The sequence below is a fragment of the Mauremys mutica genome, chromosome 1 (assembly GCF_020497125.1).
Source record: "Mauremys mutica isolate MM-2020 ecotype Southern chromosome 1, ASM2049712v1, whole genome shotgun sequence".
Taxonomy (NCBI): Eukaryota; Metazoa; Chordata; order Testudines; family Geoemydidae; genus Mauremys; species Mauremys mutica.
The window spans coordinates 244,862,303-244,878,394 of NC_059072.1; the positions used below are offsets into that span (position 1 = coordinate 244,862,303).

Here is a 16,092-nt window from a genome sequence, read left to right on the forward strand (position 1 = left end):
CTTTCCAAACAAAACAATCTTGTTCTTTTCTGTGTATCTCTCTCATACACACAAAGCTCTGTCCATGTCTCCCTTCTTCCTTCCCCCTCTGACCACGTACATAGTATCCACCCTTTCCCACCCAGAGGCCAGCCATTTGTCCTGCCCCCTTTCCCAGATGGTGAAGTGGGAGCACTGCTCATGCTTATGTTTATTAACACTTGGCTACATTTCCTAAATTACACTGTTATTCTGAAGGTTTTAAGAAAGAACATGTTTGTATTATTTTTACCTAAAGGCACCTTTCCTTTCAATTTTCTTGAATTCTGGGTGGCTAGACTTTCTCCATCCTCCTCACTCTTTGGTATAGGTCCAATGATATCTATGTAGTCAGTTCTCTCAGCAAACGCATGGAATCTGTAATATAAAAAGGGTTTTCATCTCTAAGTAAATTATGTAAATACATCCCTAGTTTATCCCTTCATTATGTACCTCTGAGCATCCTTGTTGCCCTTCTGTAGAACTCATTGATTTCTGTTACTGTATACTCATACGGTGAAGAGGCCAGAAATTGGGGTACTTCAGAAGTGTCAATATGAAGACACTAGCATAAATGTTCAGAATCATTTCCTTACCTGGACCCTGGAGTCTTTTTTAATCAGGGCATCCTGCAAGTTCAGAGCCCCACAAGTCCCTTTATTGAACTACTGATATACAAGCCAGGGAGACAGGCAGAGCTCAATCATCCAAACACACTGAGGGTTTATTTCCATGGTACTTGAGACGTAACATCTGATTAATGCAGGCCTCATGGAAAGGGAAAGAACAGGCCTTTCCAAAACAGGAATGTACAAGAAACAAAGGCACTAACCATGTGGATCCCATGGATTCCTGACTAGAGCTATGGAAAAGCTTGGCCTACACTTTCCTCCAGGCTCCCTTCTGGTTGCACAGCCAGCTACCCAGCTGCCTGCACTGCATCTGTGCACAGCTACCCAGCTGCAAGGTGTTATTGCTGGTCCACTGAGCATCAACATTCACGCTAGACTTCTGCAGAATTATTTAGGGCTCAGGAGGGATCATAGCACATAGAATGGTTCTGCCCATACCATAGCTCTGCAGAGCCTCTACAACATGGCATTCCTGAGGAGGGACTGCCACGATGCCCAACATTATTATTATTATTTATTTGGATTATGGTTGTGCCTAGAAGCCCAAATCAGGCTGTACCAAAACAGAGCAGACCTTGCCCCTAAGAGGTTACAACCAAAAAAAAAAAAAACCAAGACAGACAAACAGAAATAGATAAACAACAACAACTAAATTAACTTAATATAAATATATACAACTCCTTAGTTTCCACCCTCCTCCCCCCCACACACACACCATCACCCTTCTCCCCGCAAACCTATGGCCACTGTTCAGGACACAGCCAATCTGCATGTCACTGCCATTGCCCACCCAATGGGCCCTCCTTCCACCTTCTCCGCCCCAAGGGAATACATTCAACCACAGTCAGCTGGGGGAGAAACCCTGCCCAGTGTCTGAAGGCTGATACCTGCCTCTTCTCCCTGTGGAGCTGGTCACCTAACTGCTCCCCAGAAGGATGTGGCAGGTTGCCCCCCTCCCATGTGTCCAGCAGGGACAAAGCAGACACTGGGAAGGCATGATACAGTGCGGAAGCTCCCCTCTATAAGGGCTGATGGATAACATCACCTTTGCTTCTTCTTGTCCCAAGACCTGCCTTAAATTAGGTAACATTGCAGCAGTTCTGACACTTCCTTTTGCGTGTTACAAGTCATCTGGCCAGCCCTCTGCACTGAGGCAGGACCACGTATACCTAGACAATCCCTGACAGGTGTTTGTCCAACCTGTTCTTAAAAATGTCCAGTGATGGGGACTCCACAACCTTCTTCAGAAGCCTAGTCCAAAACTTGACTATCTTTACAGTTAGAAAGTTTTTCCTAGTATCTAACCTCAATCTCCTTTGCTGCTGATTAAGCTGATTACTTCTTGCCCTACCTTCAAGGGACATGGAGAACAATTGATCACTGTCCTCTTTAAACAGCCTTAACATATTTGAAGACCGTTATCAGGTCCCTCCTCAGTCTTCTTTCCTCAAGACTAAACATGCCCATTTTTTTAACCTTTTCTCACAAGTCAGGTTTTCTAAACCTTTTATCATTTTTGTTAATCTCCTCTGGACTCTCTCCAGTTTGTCCACATCTTTCTTGAAGTGCAATGCCCGGAACCAGACACAGCTGAGGACTCACCAGTGCTGAACAGAGTGGGACAATTACTTCCCTCCCATATCTTACATATGACACTCCTGTTAATAAACCCCAGAATATTAGCCTTTTTTGCAACTGCATCATATTGTTGGCTCATATGCAATTTGCGATCCACTATAATCCCCAGATCCTTTTCTGTAGTACTACTACCTAGCCAATTATTCCCCATTTTGTAGCTCCGCATTTGATTTTTCCTTTCTAAGTGTAGTACTTTGCATTTGTCTTTAATGGGTTTTATCTTGTTGATTTCAGACCATTTCTCCACTTTATCAAGGTTGTTTTGAATTCTAATCCTGTCTTCCAAGGTGCTAAAAACCCCTTCCAGCCTGGTGTCTTCCAAAAATATTGTAAGCACACTCTCCTCTCCATTATCCAAGTCACTAATTAAAATACTGAATAGTACTGGACCCATGACAGACCCCTTTGTCACTCCTCTAGATATTTCCTCCCAGTTTGACAGCCAACCACTGATAACTATTCTTTGAGTCTGGTCTTCCAACCAGATTTTCACCCACTTTATAGTAATTTCATCAGAACACATTTCCCTAGTTTGCTTAGGAGAATGCCAGGTGGGACTGAGTCAAAAGCCTTCCTAAAATCAAGCTATATCATGTTTGCTGCTTCCCCCATATCCACTAGGCCAGTAACCCTATCAAAGAAGGAAATTAGGTTGGTTTGGTACAATTTATTCTTGAAAAATCCATATGAGCTATGAATTATTGTTGGCCTCTCCAAAATTTTGTTATATTATGAGTGGAAGCAAGATTAGTGTGTGTTCAGTTCATGCCCCTCTAGTATTTTTAGCAATAGGAAAGATTAAGGACAGGGAAGTCCAGCACTAGAATGTCCCCCACTCTTGGGGGACAACACAGAGGGAGACCAACTGCATAATCCAGCTCCCCCCCCGCCCCCGCCCCTCGAAAGGCTTACAATCACAGGAGAATGTGATGAGTGTGTTCCAAGCCCTGAAACAGGAAACAATCTGACTGGGATTTTTCTAGCAAAGACTGCTGCTGCTCTGGGTCCTGATGACATTGGGGATTACTCCCCATTTACATCCTCCTACTATGTGGCAGGAAAGCCAGTTACTGGTTTAGCCTTGATTTATGCAGAAGAGTACCAACAAGACCTCTTTTCAAGACAAACTCCCTCAGCTCAATATAATGATATTGCTGCACTGGTTCAGGCTATAAGAGGTGTGAAGATGGGGAGTGCTGGTGTCTGATTTGAGTTTTGTGTGTAATGCATTTACTGCTTTTCTTCCATTCGATAAAAAAAAATGAATGGAAGAAGAGTGATGGCAGGAGCATTAAGCATGCAGGCTTGTGAAAGTGATTGGATCAGGTGACACAAGACAAGGGATTGATGGAGGTCTGGGTAATGAAGGATAAGGCACAAGCCAAGAGTGGAAAAATTAAAAGATGGAATGATGAAGCGGATAGGGCAGTAAAGGAAGCAGCCAGAAGTGGATTTATATGGCCAGGAGAGACAGCCACCGCTGGGGTAGAAGCAGTGACAACCAGGGCCATGAATCAGAGAGAAAAAAGATTTTGATCTACAGGCGCTACAAAAGGAAAATGAGGAAATACAAGACACCTTAAAATTATTAGGTGGGGGAACTGGTGTATTATATGAATGGGAACTAAAAAGACAGGGATGGACTACTTACGGCTTGAAAATCAGAGGAGGTCCTGGTTGGATTAAGTGAGGAGTTCATGAGAATAGACACAGAGCAGGTGGACATTTAAATTAACTTAGCACTAAAAAGCGAATGTTTACTATGCAATGGAGGCCAACAACTACAATTGCTAGAGAGAATAAATGCTTTTTTGTAATTGTAGATGCTTTTACTAGGCGTACAGAAGCTATTCTGACTCAACACTGTACAGCCATCACCACAGCTCAGGTGCTAACAGAGCAAGTATTCTCTAGGTGGGGTCTTCCTAAGGCTATGGATAGTGATAATGGTCCAGCATTCATGGGAAAGGTGATAGGAAGGTTTGTGAGATACTACAACATGATCAGAAATTCCATATACCATGTCACCCACAGAGTTCAGGACTATGGAACAAGCCAACCTGACAGATTAAAAACAACGCTGAAGAGATGGTAAGCGGCTCAGGGAAAGACTGGGATGTTAAGCTACACCTTGTTTTAAAGGTCATAAGGGGAAGCATGGCGAAGGCTATGTGGGTTACCCCTTTTGAGACTATGACTAGAAGGGAGATGAGATATTCATTACCCCAGTGTAACAGAGCAGCAGCTCAAGGAATTGGTACGGCACATACAAGAGGTACACAAGATGGTTGCAAGAAGCCTAGGAGAGGCCCGACAAAAAGAAAAGAAAAGATAATTGATGACCAAGCCTCTGGCAAGGCATATGAAGTGGGAGATCAGTTCCTCATGCAGTATGTCTCAAATAAAAGGCCATTTCCAAAAGCCAGTTGGGAGAGTCCCTGCTATGTAATGGACAAGGCTAGTCCATCCATACTGCTGGTCCGGGAAAAGGATGAAAAAGGAGTGGTGAACCACTGGTTGTATGCTATGCAGATGAAACCATACAGAGGGAAGGACAGAAGGAATCTATTGATATAAAAAAAGGAAGTGACAGTAATTGTTTTCTTTTTCAGGTATTGATCACCATGGGAGGTATATTATGCACTGCATTGGGGTCCGTGGTATTCGTGATACAGCAGAGGAACAAGGTGGTGACAGTGCACAAGGGGGAGAAAGCCACCCTAGCCTTATGGTTTCCAGGTAATCATGCAGGAAAGCCTACAAAGCTCTGGTACAGACTGAACTGCAGTCAAGGTCGAAGATCCTGCAGCACAAGCAACTCTCAGAAGCAGGGACTTGGACTGGGGAACCCAAAGGGGGCCATGTGTTTAAATGGGATGGTAATGACTAACCTAACCAGTTATAGCATGCAGTTAACACATGCAGGAAATATTACAGTTACTCTAGCAGATCATCAAATGAACTTCTGCCCAGGAGTCCACCTACCATGCCAGGAAAGTGACTGAGGCTTTGAGGTTCTCTCTGAATGTGACTAAGAACTGGCAGAGGACCACCACTGCTTCTGAACATACTGGTGTAACAATGCTTCCTATTCCAGAATTGAAGCACGATGAACCATGCCCAGAAATGGAAGCAGGACCTGACAATGGACTAATGATAAATTGTGAATATCAGATTATGTATAATAATGTACAGTACCAAATGATACCCATAGTATTGAATTTAACCAATTTTACATTCCCACAGCAGCTCTGTCATGCAAAATGTGCATGCTTCTATATGCAAATGGTAGTAAATGTGGTGCAAAATTTCAGGCAATCAATGGATGGGGTGGAATTGGAGGAAATTTGGTAGCCTGGGGAGGGAAAGAGTCAGGGAGGAAGAGATAAAAGAGATACAGGAATAGTACAAGGAGTTGAGGCATTGGAAACATCAGCATGGAATCATATACATATCAGAGTATTGTGGGAAGAAAATCAGAAAATGAGTTCGATTACGAAGCCTGTTAAAAAGTTAACTAAACAACAGAATGAGGATATAGTGCAGGATTTAAAGGGTTTCAGGATGCTAGAACAACAGGACAGTTGTTTAGGGAAGTGGAAGCAGCACTCAATGAAATGCAAAAAATCATGAACCATCTTAATGTATCAAAGGTGATTACCTGTTTGTGGTATGGCAGCTTCCTAATACAGGAGCTACAGGTAGGACTAAAGGAAATTCAAGGTGGGGAAGTGCCTGGGTTGTTGACAAATAAGGTGCTACTCAAGGATCTACTATGTTGAGAAAAAGTGCATGCTTCATGAGACATGGATCTTTCCTATAGTACCAGCAATACCAGTGGCCACAGGACTAAGTAAAGCATTAACAGTGTATAGCATCCAGTCCATAGGTATGTTGGAACCTACCCTGGCAGGTTCCATCTTAAAGTAACATGTCACTCATCCTCAGATACTGATAAGGAAGGGTGGGGGAGTCTGGAAAGCCCCAGATACCTCATGTTGTTCCAAGAGGCATGGTACCTATTTATGTTGTTGTGATGTACCGCATGTGGGTTCACCTTGGATGAAGAAATCCAAAACAACACATTACAGATGAGGCAATGGGGACAAGGTCAAGCCAAGGTTGCAATGGCTGGAGAAAGCAAACACTGTATAACCTCGTGGGTCGGACATTTTCAGGATGGGACACAAACGTTATTATGACTGGCCAATGTTCTGCTCATTTTGTGCTTTAGCCTTTGTGATTTTGTCCCTACATGCCTGTGCTCTTCTTTTGTACTCATCCATAGCTATTTGTCCACATTTCCACTTTTTGAGGATTCCTTTTTGATTTTCAGGTTATTCAAGAGCTCCTCAGGGAGCGATTTTGGCATCTTACTATTTTTCCTATGTTTCTTTTGCAACAGGATAGTTTGCTGATGCACCTTTAATATTGTCTCTTTGAGAAACTGCCAGCCAGTGCTTGAATTACAGGGTAGCTTGGGGGAATGGGACCCCTTACTTTTAGGGGATACCTCACTTCTGTCTTACAGCCCCCTTACTGCTCACTACGGTTTAAATGAAAGCAAGCCACTTGACATTCAGGGGCACACAACTTTTCTCCTATAATTTAAGCATTGCTGCGAGTTCTCCTGAACACGACTTTTCCCCTTAGATTTTCTTCCCATAGGACCTTACCTACCAATTCCCAGAGTTTGTTGAAGTCTGCTTTTTAAAAAAAGTCTATTGTCCTTATCCTGCTGCTCTCACTTCTTCCTTTTCTTAAAATCATGAAATCGATCATTTCATGAGTGCTTTCACCCAAATTGTCTTTAACCTTCAGATTAGCAACCAATTCCTCCCTTTTAGTTGGAATCAAGTTTACAACGGCTGTCCTCCTGGTTACTTCCTCCACCTTGTGAAACAAGAAATTGTCCCTGGTACATTCCAAGAACTTATTGGACATTTTGTATTTTGCCGTATTAGTTTTCCAACACATCTCTAGCATGACTGCTAACTATAACCACTGCAGCCTCTGCATAAAGCTATAGATTGTAATTAAGTCAGTAAGATGTTTGCTTTATGGTTACCTCCTCTTCCAACCCCACTCCACCCATTTCATTGTCTCATCCACCTGCCGAGTCTTGTCACAACTTTAACTGTGAATTATCTGGGACAGAGGCTGTCTTTTTACTGTGGGTTTGTACAATACCTAATACAACAGGGTTCTGAATTCCTTATTGTTGCCCACAGGTGTTACTGCAATACAGTATATAAATCAATCATCTGTTTCAGCATATTTTTGTGTCCATCTCTTTTTCTTGCACTTTTTTTTTTCTGCAGAGCCAAGAATAGGTGGAGCGGACAGATTGTTTCTCATTTACATAGTAAATTGACTTAAAGAGAGACCGTGAGCACGTGTATGGAGGGAAGTTTGGTCTGAGCACAGGAACTCTTGAGTTTTAATCCCAGCTCTTACAACGATTTCCTCTGTGACCTTAAGAAAATTACTTAACCTCTTTGTCTCAGGTTTATCATCAGTAAAATGGGAGTAATACTCACTTATCTCCCAGGTATGTTGTAAGGATTCACATGTTTCTATCTGTATAGTCCTTCAAAAGTACTGAAATCATGTAGCAGTAGTAGTAGTATTCCCCATACCTTCCAGAGGTCAGTTGGCTCAGCTCCTTTAGGAAAAGAATGGTTTCTTCCTTCTTTGCATTAAAAGATACTGTGTGGATTGGGTATGGGCTGTTAGAAACCTTCTGCAAGAGTAGCTGCTTCATGTCCTTTGGAAAATCACCCACAGTAAAGTAATAAACAGCTTCAACCTATGGTAGATATATTATGCATATTATTAAACAGAAAACAAGAATAGGACGCCTTATTTTGCATATAGCTGCTTTGGATTTATTCTAGCAATGCATTATGCTGACATGAGGAAAGAAAAATCAGTAGAGTTGACTCATTACGAGGGTCACAAGGCTAACAGAGGCTGGGTTCTTCTTCTCACTTATATTGGTGTAAATCAGAGGTAACTCCACTGGAGTCAGTGGAGTCACACTGACATAAAACTCGTTGAAGTGACAGGAGAATCAGTCCCATAGCTATTATAGCCTAGTATCTGAGACAGAATATGGTAATAACTGCAGTACCTCAGGCACTGTGTAAGTATTAATAAATGATCACTTTTAAAAGAAGCCACTCTCCACATACACAGTAGGGATCTCTGGAGCACCCACTGAGGAAAATAAGAGAAGATAAAACTGGTTGAGCCTGAGAAGTATTAAGGAACCACGTCCGTGCCTTCATTCTGCTGTGAGGTACAGGCCTACAGTAAAGCAGATTCAATCCTCCATTAGACCCAGTAAGTGTTTCATTTTTTGCCTTCTAAAAGGTATGTATACACTTTGAGCGGGGGCTGTAATTCCCAGTTCAAAGAGACATACCCGTGCTAGCTCTGGTTGAGTTAGCGTGCTAAAAATAGAGTGTAGCCTCAGCAGCAAAGCAACAGGAGGCTAGCCGCCCAAAGTAGATACCTAGCATCTTGGACCTCGCCCAAAGTAGATACCTAGCATCTATGTAGTTGGGTGGCAAGCCTGTCTCACCACTTGTACTACCACGGTTACACTATTTTTAGCATGCTAGCTCCATCAGAACTAGCACAGGTATGTCTCTTGAACTAGGAATTACAGCCACAGCTCAAAGTATAGACACAACCTTAATGGGTCTTCATCTCAGTCCCCTGAATCCCTGATGAGCTAATAGACCAACACATGGGCATTTTTACCCCGACTTTTACTGCATGCACAGAGGAGGCAGGATTCTCCAGCTATCCCACACAGTTAGTAGGTATGGGAACTGCAGGTTAAATACTGCTGACTCACTGAGGAAGGTGTGATTCATTAGATTCCACCCTGAGTGTAAGGGAGGGAGGACTAGCCCTCTGGGAGAGTGACCTAGGATTTGAGACACGTAGGTCCTGAGGAAAGGAGCCCCAGGGAGTAGCTATGCCTGAGATGAAGGACAGTACCAGGTTTACAATGGCACCATTGTGCCAGGCCACATGCAGAAGGTGCCAATTATGGTTACCAAGCAGAAGCACTGGAAGCTCCCTAGAAGTTGGGGGGGCCACTGGTGCCTGGACCATGGCCCCACCCCCCACGCTCCATCCCAAGGTCTTGCCTACGCTCTGCCCCTCCCCGCTTGGTCCCACCTGTGCTCCGCCCCACAGCCCTGCCCCGCTCAGCCCCTTCCCCCAGGCCCCACCTGCCACTCATTCCTCTCCACCCCCTCCTGCCCGTCACTCACCCTTAAGGCAGGAAAAAAGGCTATGCCCTCCCACATTTAAAGTTATGGGGCTCTGTTGCCTGCTGTCCGGTTTTTGACTGGAAAGTCCGGTCGAAAAGCAGACCTGGCAGTGTCTGGTCAGCAGTCTGGGTGCAGGAGAAACCGCAATCAGCCTCCCTGCCAGGAGGGCGGGAAAAGCAGCTGCTTCTGCCTGGAGGAGCTGCAGCTCGGCTGGCAAGAAAGAGAACTGGCTCCCAAGAACCCAGCTCTGGTGGAGAGAAGTAGGTACTGGCGCCATGCCAAACCAGGGGGATCCTGTCCACTCTGCCCCGCTCGGCTTGCCCCTGGCCCCTGCCTCACTCTGGGGACCAACCCTCCACCCCATCCTGCTGTGCTCTTGCCTCCGACCTCTGCCTCACTCAGGGACCAACACGCCCACCCCACCCAGCTATGCTTTTGCCCCTGTCTCGCTCTGGGGTAGGGTTGCCAAACATCCGGTTTTTGACCAGAATGCCCAGTCGAAAAGGGACCCTGGTGACTCCAGTAGGCACTGCCAACCGGCCCATTAAAAGTCTGGTTGGCAGTGCATCAGGGGCGGAGGCTAAGGCAAGCTCCCTGCCTGCCCTATCTGCATGCGGCTCCCAAAAGGGTCCGCCAGGTCCCTGCAGCCCCTAGACGCATGGGTGGCCAGGGAGGCTCCATGTGCTGTTCCCACCCCAATGCTGGCTCCGCAGCTCCCATTGGCCGGGAACCATGACCAATGGGAGCTGCAGGGGAAGCACCTGCAGGCATGAGGGCAGCGCACAGAGTCTCACTGGCCACTCATGTGTCTAGGGGCCACTGGGACCTGGCGGCCACTTCCTGGGAGCCGCATTAAGCACCACAGGAACCCCGCACCCTGAACCTCCTGCCCCAACCTGGAGCCCTCTTGTGCACCCAAACTCCCTTCCCACAGCCCACACTCTGCACACACACACCCCAACCCCCTGTCCCAGCCCTAAGCCTCCCGAAACCCTTCATCCCCGGCCCCACCCCAGAGCCCACACCCCCAGCCCGGAGCCCTCTCCCACACCCTGAACACCTCATTTCTGACCCCACCCCAGAGCTCACACTCCCAGCCGGAGCCCTCACCCCTCTCCCGCACTCCAATCCCCTGCTCCCAGCCCGGTGGAAGTGAATAAGGGTGGGGGAGAGTGAGCGACAGAGGGAGTGGGGATGGAGCGAGCGGGGGGCAGGGCCTCGCGAAGGGGCAGGGTAGGGGTGTTCAGTTTTGTGCCATTAGAAATGTGGCAACCCTACTCTGGGGACCAACCCCACCATGAGGGCCCACAAAAGATTAATCTGGCCCTGATGAAGGTTTAGGCGAAGTAAAGAAACCACAGGAGCAGCCAAATCTGGGGAAACAGTTTAGCTACTGTAAGTTTAATGTGGAATTATTTTTTTGTTAACAGCCTCCAGGATTGAGTCACTTTATGACTCTACAACGAAGGTGTGGCTTTTGCCTGGAGCGAAGTGGGGACTTCACTAGTTTACACTACACTGAACATACACTAAATGAATTTTCATTGATAAGGTAATAGTTGTAATTAAACTCTGGTCCATGATGACCAACAGCCAAAAGGACTCTCCTGGATGGTGCACTATCCCACCAGGGCTGCCCAGAGGATTCAGGGGCCCTGGGTCAACACAATTTTGGGGGCCCCTTCCATAAAAACAATTGCAATACTATACAATACTATATTCTCGTGGGGGCCCCTGTGGGGCCCAGGGAAAATTGCCCCACTTGCTCCCCCGCTCCCACGGGCGGCCCTGGGAAAAGTAAACCTTCTGCATCTCGGCTGTTTTGAGAAAACTTCTTTACAAGGTATCACTGGTTCTCAGCATCAGCTAGTGCTAAAAGGCACTAAAGCTCATTAAAAGGGTTGGACAAATATTTTCCGTCAAAACTTTTTTGGATCGAAAACTAGGGGTTTTTAAAAAGCAGAAAAAAAAATCATGGACAATGTCTGCTTTCCTTCAAAATTTGTTGTGGTTTTTTTAAATTGAAAAGCTGAAATTAGTCTGCCAAAACCTGAATATGGTTTGGGGTTTCAGAAGCGTGTGGCCAAATATTTGCTGTTTTCTGTGTTTGATTGTTTAAAGAAACAATAAAAAAATTCTGCTTAAAAAAAATCCAAAACTTTTGAACCACCTCAGCTTGTGACCAAACGCGTGAGCCCATCGAGTCAGAGATTTTTCCAGATTTCTGATACTCTGCTGGCTTCCTTGACTCATATCTGTCTCCATAACTTTGGGTTCATTTAGGTTAGAACATAAGAACAGCCATACTGGGGTCAAACCAAAGGTCCATCTAGCCAGGTATCCTGTCTACCGACAATGACCAATGCCAAGTGCCCCAGAGGGAGTGAACCTAACAGGTAATGATCAAGTGATCTCTCTCCTGCCATCCATCTCCACCCTCTGACAAACAGAGGCTAGCTATCCAGCTAGGTTACCCATCCTGGCTAATAGCCATTAATAACTTAACCTCCATGCATTTATCTGTTTCCTAGAGACTGGCTTCATGGGGTCCCTCAAACTGGAGATGGTTACTGTGGGTTTGTCTTTAGTATAGCTTATATACATACTCCACGAACTGAGCATTTGAGCTTGTTCCGGAACCTGAGATGAGCCTATGTTGTGAAAACTGAAATGCTCAAAATAGCACATGCATGTGAATGGACACAGGGTGCTAAAATTAAATTAACCCAAGGGTTCTTAAACTGGGGGTCGGGACCCCTCAGGGGGTCACAAGGTTATTACTGGGGGTTGTGAGCTGTCAGCCTCCACCTCAAACCCCGCTTTGCCTCCAGCATTTATAATAGTGTAAAATATATATAAAAGTGTTTTTAATTTATAAGGGGGGGTCGCATTCAGAGGTTTGCTATGTGAAAGGGGTCACCAGTACAATAGTTTGAGAACCACTGAATTAACCCCTCTGAAGTCTCAGGAAATGCAGGGGTGGGGGCTCTCCTTTCGTAGGGTTGGGAAGGAGGTAGGTGGTGTAGGATACTGCTCTTATCATGTGATCCCTCCCCCAGTGGCTAATTTTAAATGATGCTACCCTCCCCTGACCTGAATCTCCCTATGGCACTGAAATTAAATAGAGACTATAATTTGGCATTTGAGAAGTGAAAGGGATGGTAGCCCTAATGGAAAAGCTAACAGCTTGGCTCTTCTGCAAGCCTCAAACTGCTGAATGAGCTTTAGGGTAGGGAAGGCTGTGCCTCCCAAACAGCCTGGTCCTGCCCCCTATCCGACCCCCACCCACTTCCTGCCCCCCCGACTGCCCGACCCCCTCAGAATCTCCGACCCATCCTGCTCCTTGTCCCCTCACCATCCCCCAGAGATCCCCCCCAACCACCACCCCGGGACCCTACCCCTGTTCCCTGTCCTCTGACTGCCTCGACCCCTATCCACCCCCCTGCTGAGTCCTGACAGACCCCCGGAATGCCCACGATCCAACCCCCCCGTTCTCTGTCCCCTGACTGCCCCCCCCAACCTCTGCCCCCTCCCTGTCCCCTGACTGTCCCCAGGACTCCCTGCCCCTTATCCAACCCCTCCAGCCCCTTACCCCTGGCTCCCCCCTCACCTGGAGCCTCAGCGCACCACATCCAAGAGCATCCCTGAACAGCGGTGCAGCATGGCCCCGGCGGGGCCTGAGCTCCTCCCCGCTCAGAGCCGTGTGGTAAGGGGGTGGGGCTGTGAACTCCAGGCCAAGTGGAGGGAGCTCAGGCCCCGCTGGAGCTCACAGCCCCACCCCCTTACCACGCGGCTCTGAGCGGGAAGGAGCTCAGGCCCCACCGGAGCCACGCTGCAGCGCTGTTCAGAGATGCTCCTGGATGCGCTGAGGCTCCGGGAGAGAGGCGGAGGCGGGGTCGGGCTGGGGTCGGGGAGGGAGCCCCAGCCATTCTCGTGGGGGCCCCTGTGGAGCCCGGGGCCTGGGGCAAATTGCCCCACTTGCCCCCTCCCCACCGGGCAGCCCTGTATCCCACCAGTGTGTTGAAAAATAATAATAAGGCATATGGGTGAGGTTCTCTACCAGTTGGCTGGATTTTTTAACATTCTCTTCAGACCTGGACTTACAAGGCCTGATAAGCCTGATTTTTTTAGCCAGACAATACTGCAAACTGGTAATGTTTTCCCAAAAAAGCAGTGATTGTCACATTGCTAAAAAATCAGACATAAGAAAATGTCACCCTTGGACAAATTAACTCCTCACCCAGTTTAATTTTAATATCAAATTACACAGGGGTCAAGACTCATCCACCCTGGTAGAGAACCACGAGGCCTAAGCACCATCTTACATCCCACTTAAAATAACTTCTCCAAGTAAGACTTAAGTGGAACCTTGCACTGGCCCTCTGCACATCCCCTGTGTAAACAGATAACTCAGTCCAAACACAGAGGGCCAAATTTACTATTGAATTTAGCTTTAAATGAGTTGTACCAATTTTCTCCAGCAATAAATTTGGCCCAATGTGTCTTTGCTGCCAAAGGAATGGAGTGGCCGGCTAAAATTATGGTATATATTTTTATATCCTTTGGCTTTCCTTTAATGAGTAATGTAATATGGCCCTATTAAAAATAAACAGAATTTAACTGCAAAAATACTTGGTGTGCTTTGGGCACTATACTGTAAGAGAGTTGCTCAACCAGCTGGTGAGGCTACAATTTGGATGTCACAGGAGAGTTTACAGAATTCCTGGAGTCAGCTAGTGCTAAGTTAAAACAGTCTTCACATATATTTTTGGATTTTCTTGCAAATTGCAGTAAGCAATACAGAATAAAAATGACATCCTTTTCTTGAGTAATATTTAATATTAACATTTTCATTAAAAATATTTTGAAAAGTAATCATAAAATAATAATAATAATATATAGAGATATACCTATCTCATAGAACTGGAAAGAACCCTGAAAGGTCATTGAGTCCAGCCCCCTGCCTTCATGAAAGGTCATCAAGTCCAGGCCCCTGCCTTCACTAACAGGACCAAGTACTGATTTTGCCCCAGATCTCTAAGTGGCCCCCTCAAGGATTGAACTCACAAGCCTGGCTTTAGCAGGCCAATGCTCAAACCACTGAGCAGGGCCGGCTCTAGAGTTTTTGCCGCCCCAAGCAGCGCACTGAATTGCCGCCCTGGGCTGGGGGGGGGGGAGCAGTCCCTGCGCCCTTAGGGCGGCAGGTGTGTCTAAAGGGCTCTGGGCTCCCCGCTGTGGGGAGCCCAGAGCCTTTTAAATCCCAGCCGCGGCCGGAATCAGAAGGCTCCGGGCTGCCCGCTGCTGCGGGGAGCCCAGAGCCTTTTAACTCCCAGCCGCGACTGTGAATCAGAGGGCTCCGGGCTGCCCGCCGCGGCGGGCAGCCCAGAGCCTTTTAACTCCCAGCCGCGGCTGGGAATCAGAAGGCTCCGAGCTGCCCGCCGCGGCAGGGAGCCCAGAGCCTTTTAACTCCCAGCCGCGGCTGGGAATCAGAAGGCTCCGAGCTGCCCGCCGGGGCAGGGAGCCCAGAGCCTTTTAACTCCCAGCCGCGGCTAGGATTTGCTGGGGCGGGGGCGGCGCTCTGGCGGTTGCGGGTCGGCGGCTCCGGTGGACCTCCCGCAGGCATGCCTGCGGGAGGTCCACCGGGGCCATCTGCCGCCCTCCCCAGGATGCCGCCCCAAGCGGGTGCTTGGCCCGCTGGTGTCTAGAGCCGGCCCTGCCACTGAGTTATCCCTCCCCTGGTGAAGTCACTGGAGGGAAAATATTTATCTTACCCATCATGACTTCAGAACATATTGCTCCACAGGAAAACAAAATAAGTTTCTGCTTTCAGAACCTGATACATTTACATACAGTATTGTTAATATGGGCTGTAACTGTACTGGAAAGAAATACCTTCTAGATAGCCACAAGTTCTTTCTTTAGCCCTCCACAATTCATTAGGATAAAACTTGCAATCCAATTCTCCCACTGGATATTCTTGGGTTTACTGGAGACTTCAGAAGAGATGTATAAACTTACTGTCTCATCACTTATGGCTTCCAACAGAGCCTCGGTGGAACTGGTAGAACTGATGTCTGGCATATGGTCCAACTTCCAGAGCCATTTAACAGCAGACTCTACAGAATATTCAGACACAGGAACGGCTTTCTGTTGCCACTTCACAAGATCTTGTGCAGTGCTGAAAATAATATTAGTGATTATTCAGGAGTAATGAGGAGCCACTGACAACACACAACAGCAGAGCTCAAAATATTTCTCCTGTATTAGACCTTTAATAATAATAAACCACCAACTCTTGAGGTTGAGGTTCCATTAATAGGACAGTAGTTAAAATACACATTTCTAAAACCAGATTAGTAATAAGATAAAGAGGCAAAATAAAACCCTCATAAGGCACCACAAGTTGGAAAATTAGTTTCTAGGGCAGTTGTTTCCAAAACAGAATTAAGATAACTAAAGAAATATAGCTGCTTTAAGAACAATTTCTAGAGCATAGTTCCCCTTAAACATGCATG

At 46.7% G+C, this 16,092-nt stretch overlaps 1 protein-coding gene across 3 annotated transcripts in view; it reads right to left on the minus strand.

The window, feature by feature from the left end:
• Positions 1-16,092, minus strand: part of VWA3B (von Willebrand factor A domain containing 3B) — a 139,132-nt gene that overhangs the window by 106,681 nt on the left and 16,359 nt on the right. For all 3 annotated transcript variants that reach the window (XM_045005257.1, XM_045005261.1, XM_045005247.1), the window contains exons 6-8: positions 15,596-15,755; positions 7,928-8,097; positions 272-396 (exon numbers count right to left, since the gene is read on the minus strand). In XM_045005257.1, the coding sequence (XP_044861192.1) occupies positions 272-396; positions 7,928-8,097; positions 15,596-15,755 (455 nt within the window). The remainder of the gene's footprint in view (positions 1-271; positions 397-7,927; positions 8,098-15,595; positions 15,756-16,092) is intronic.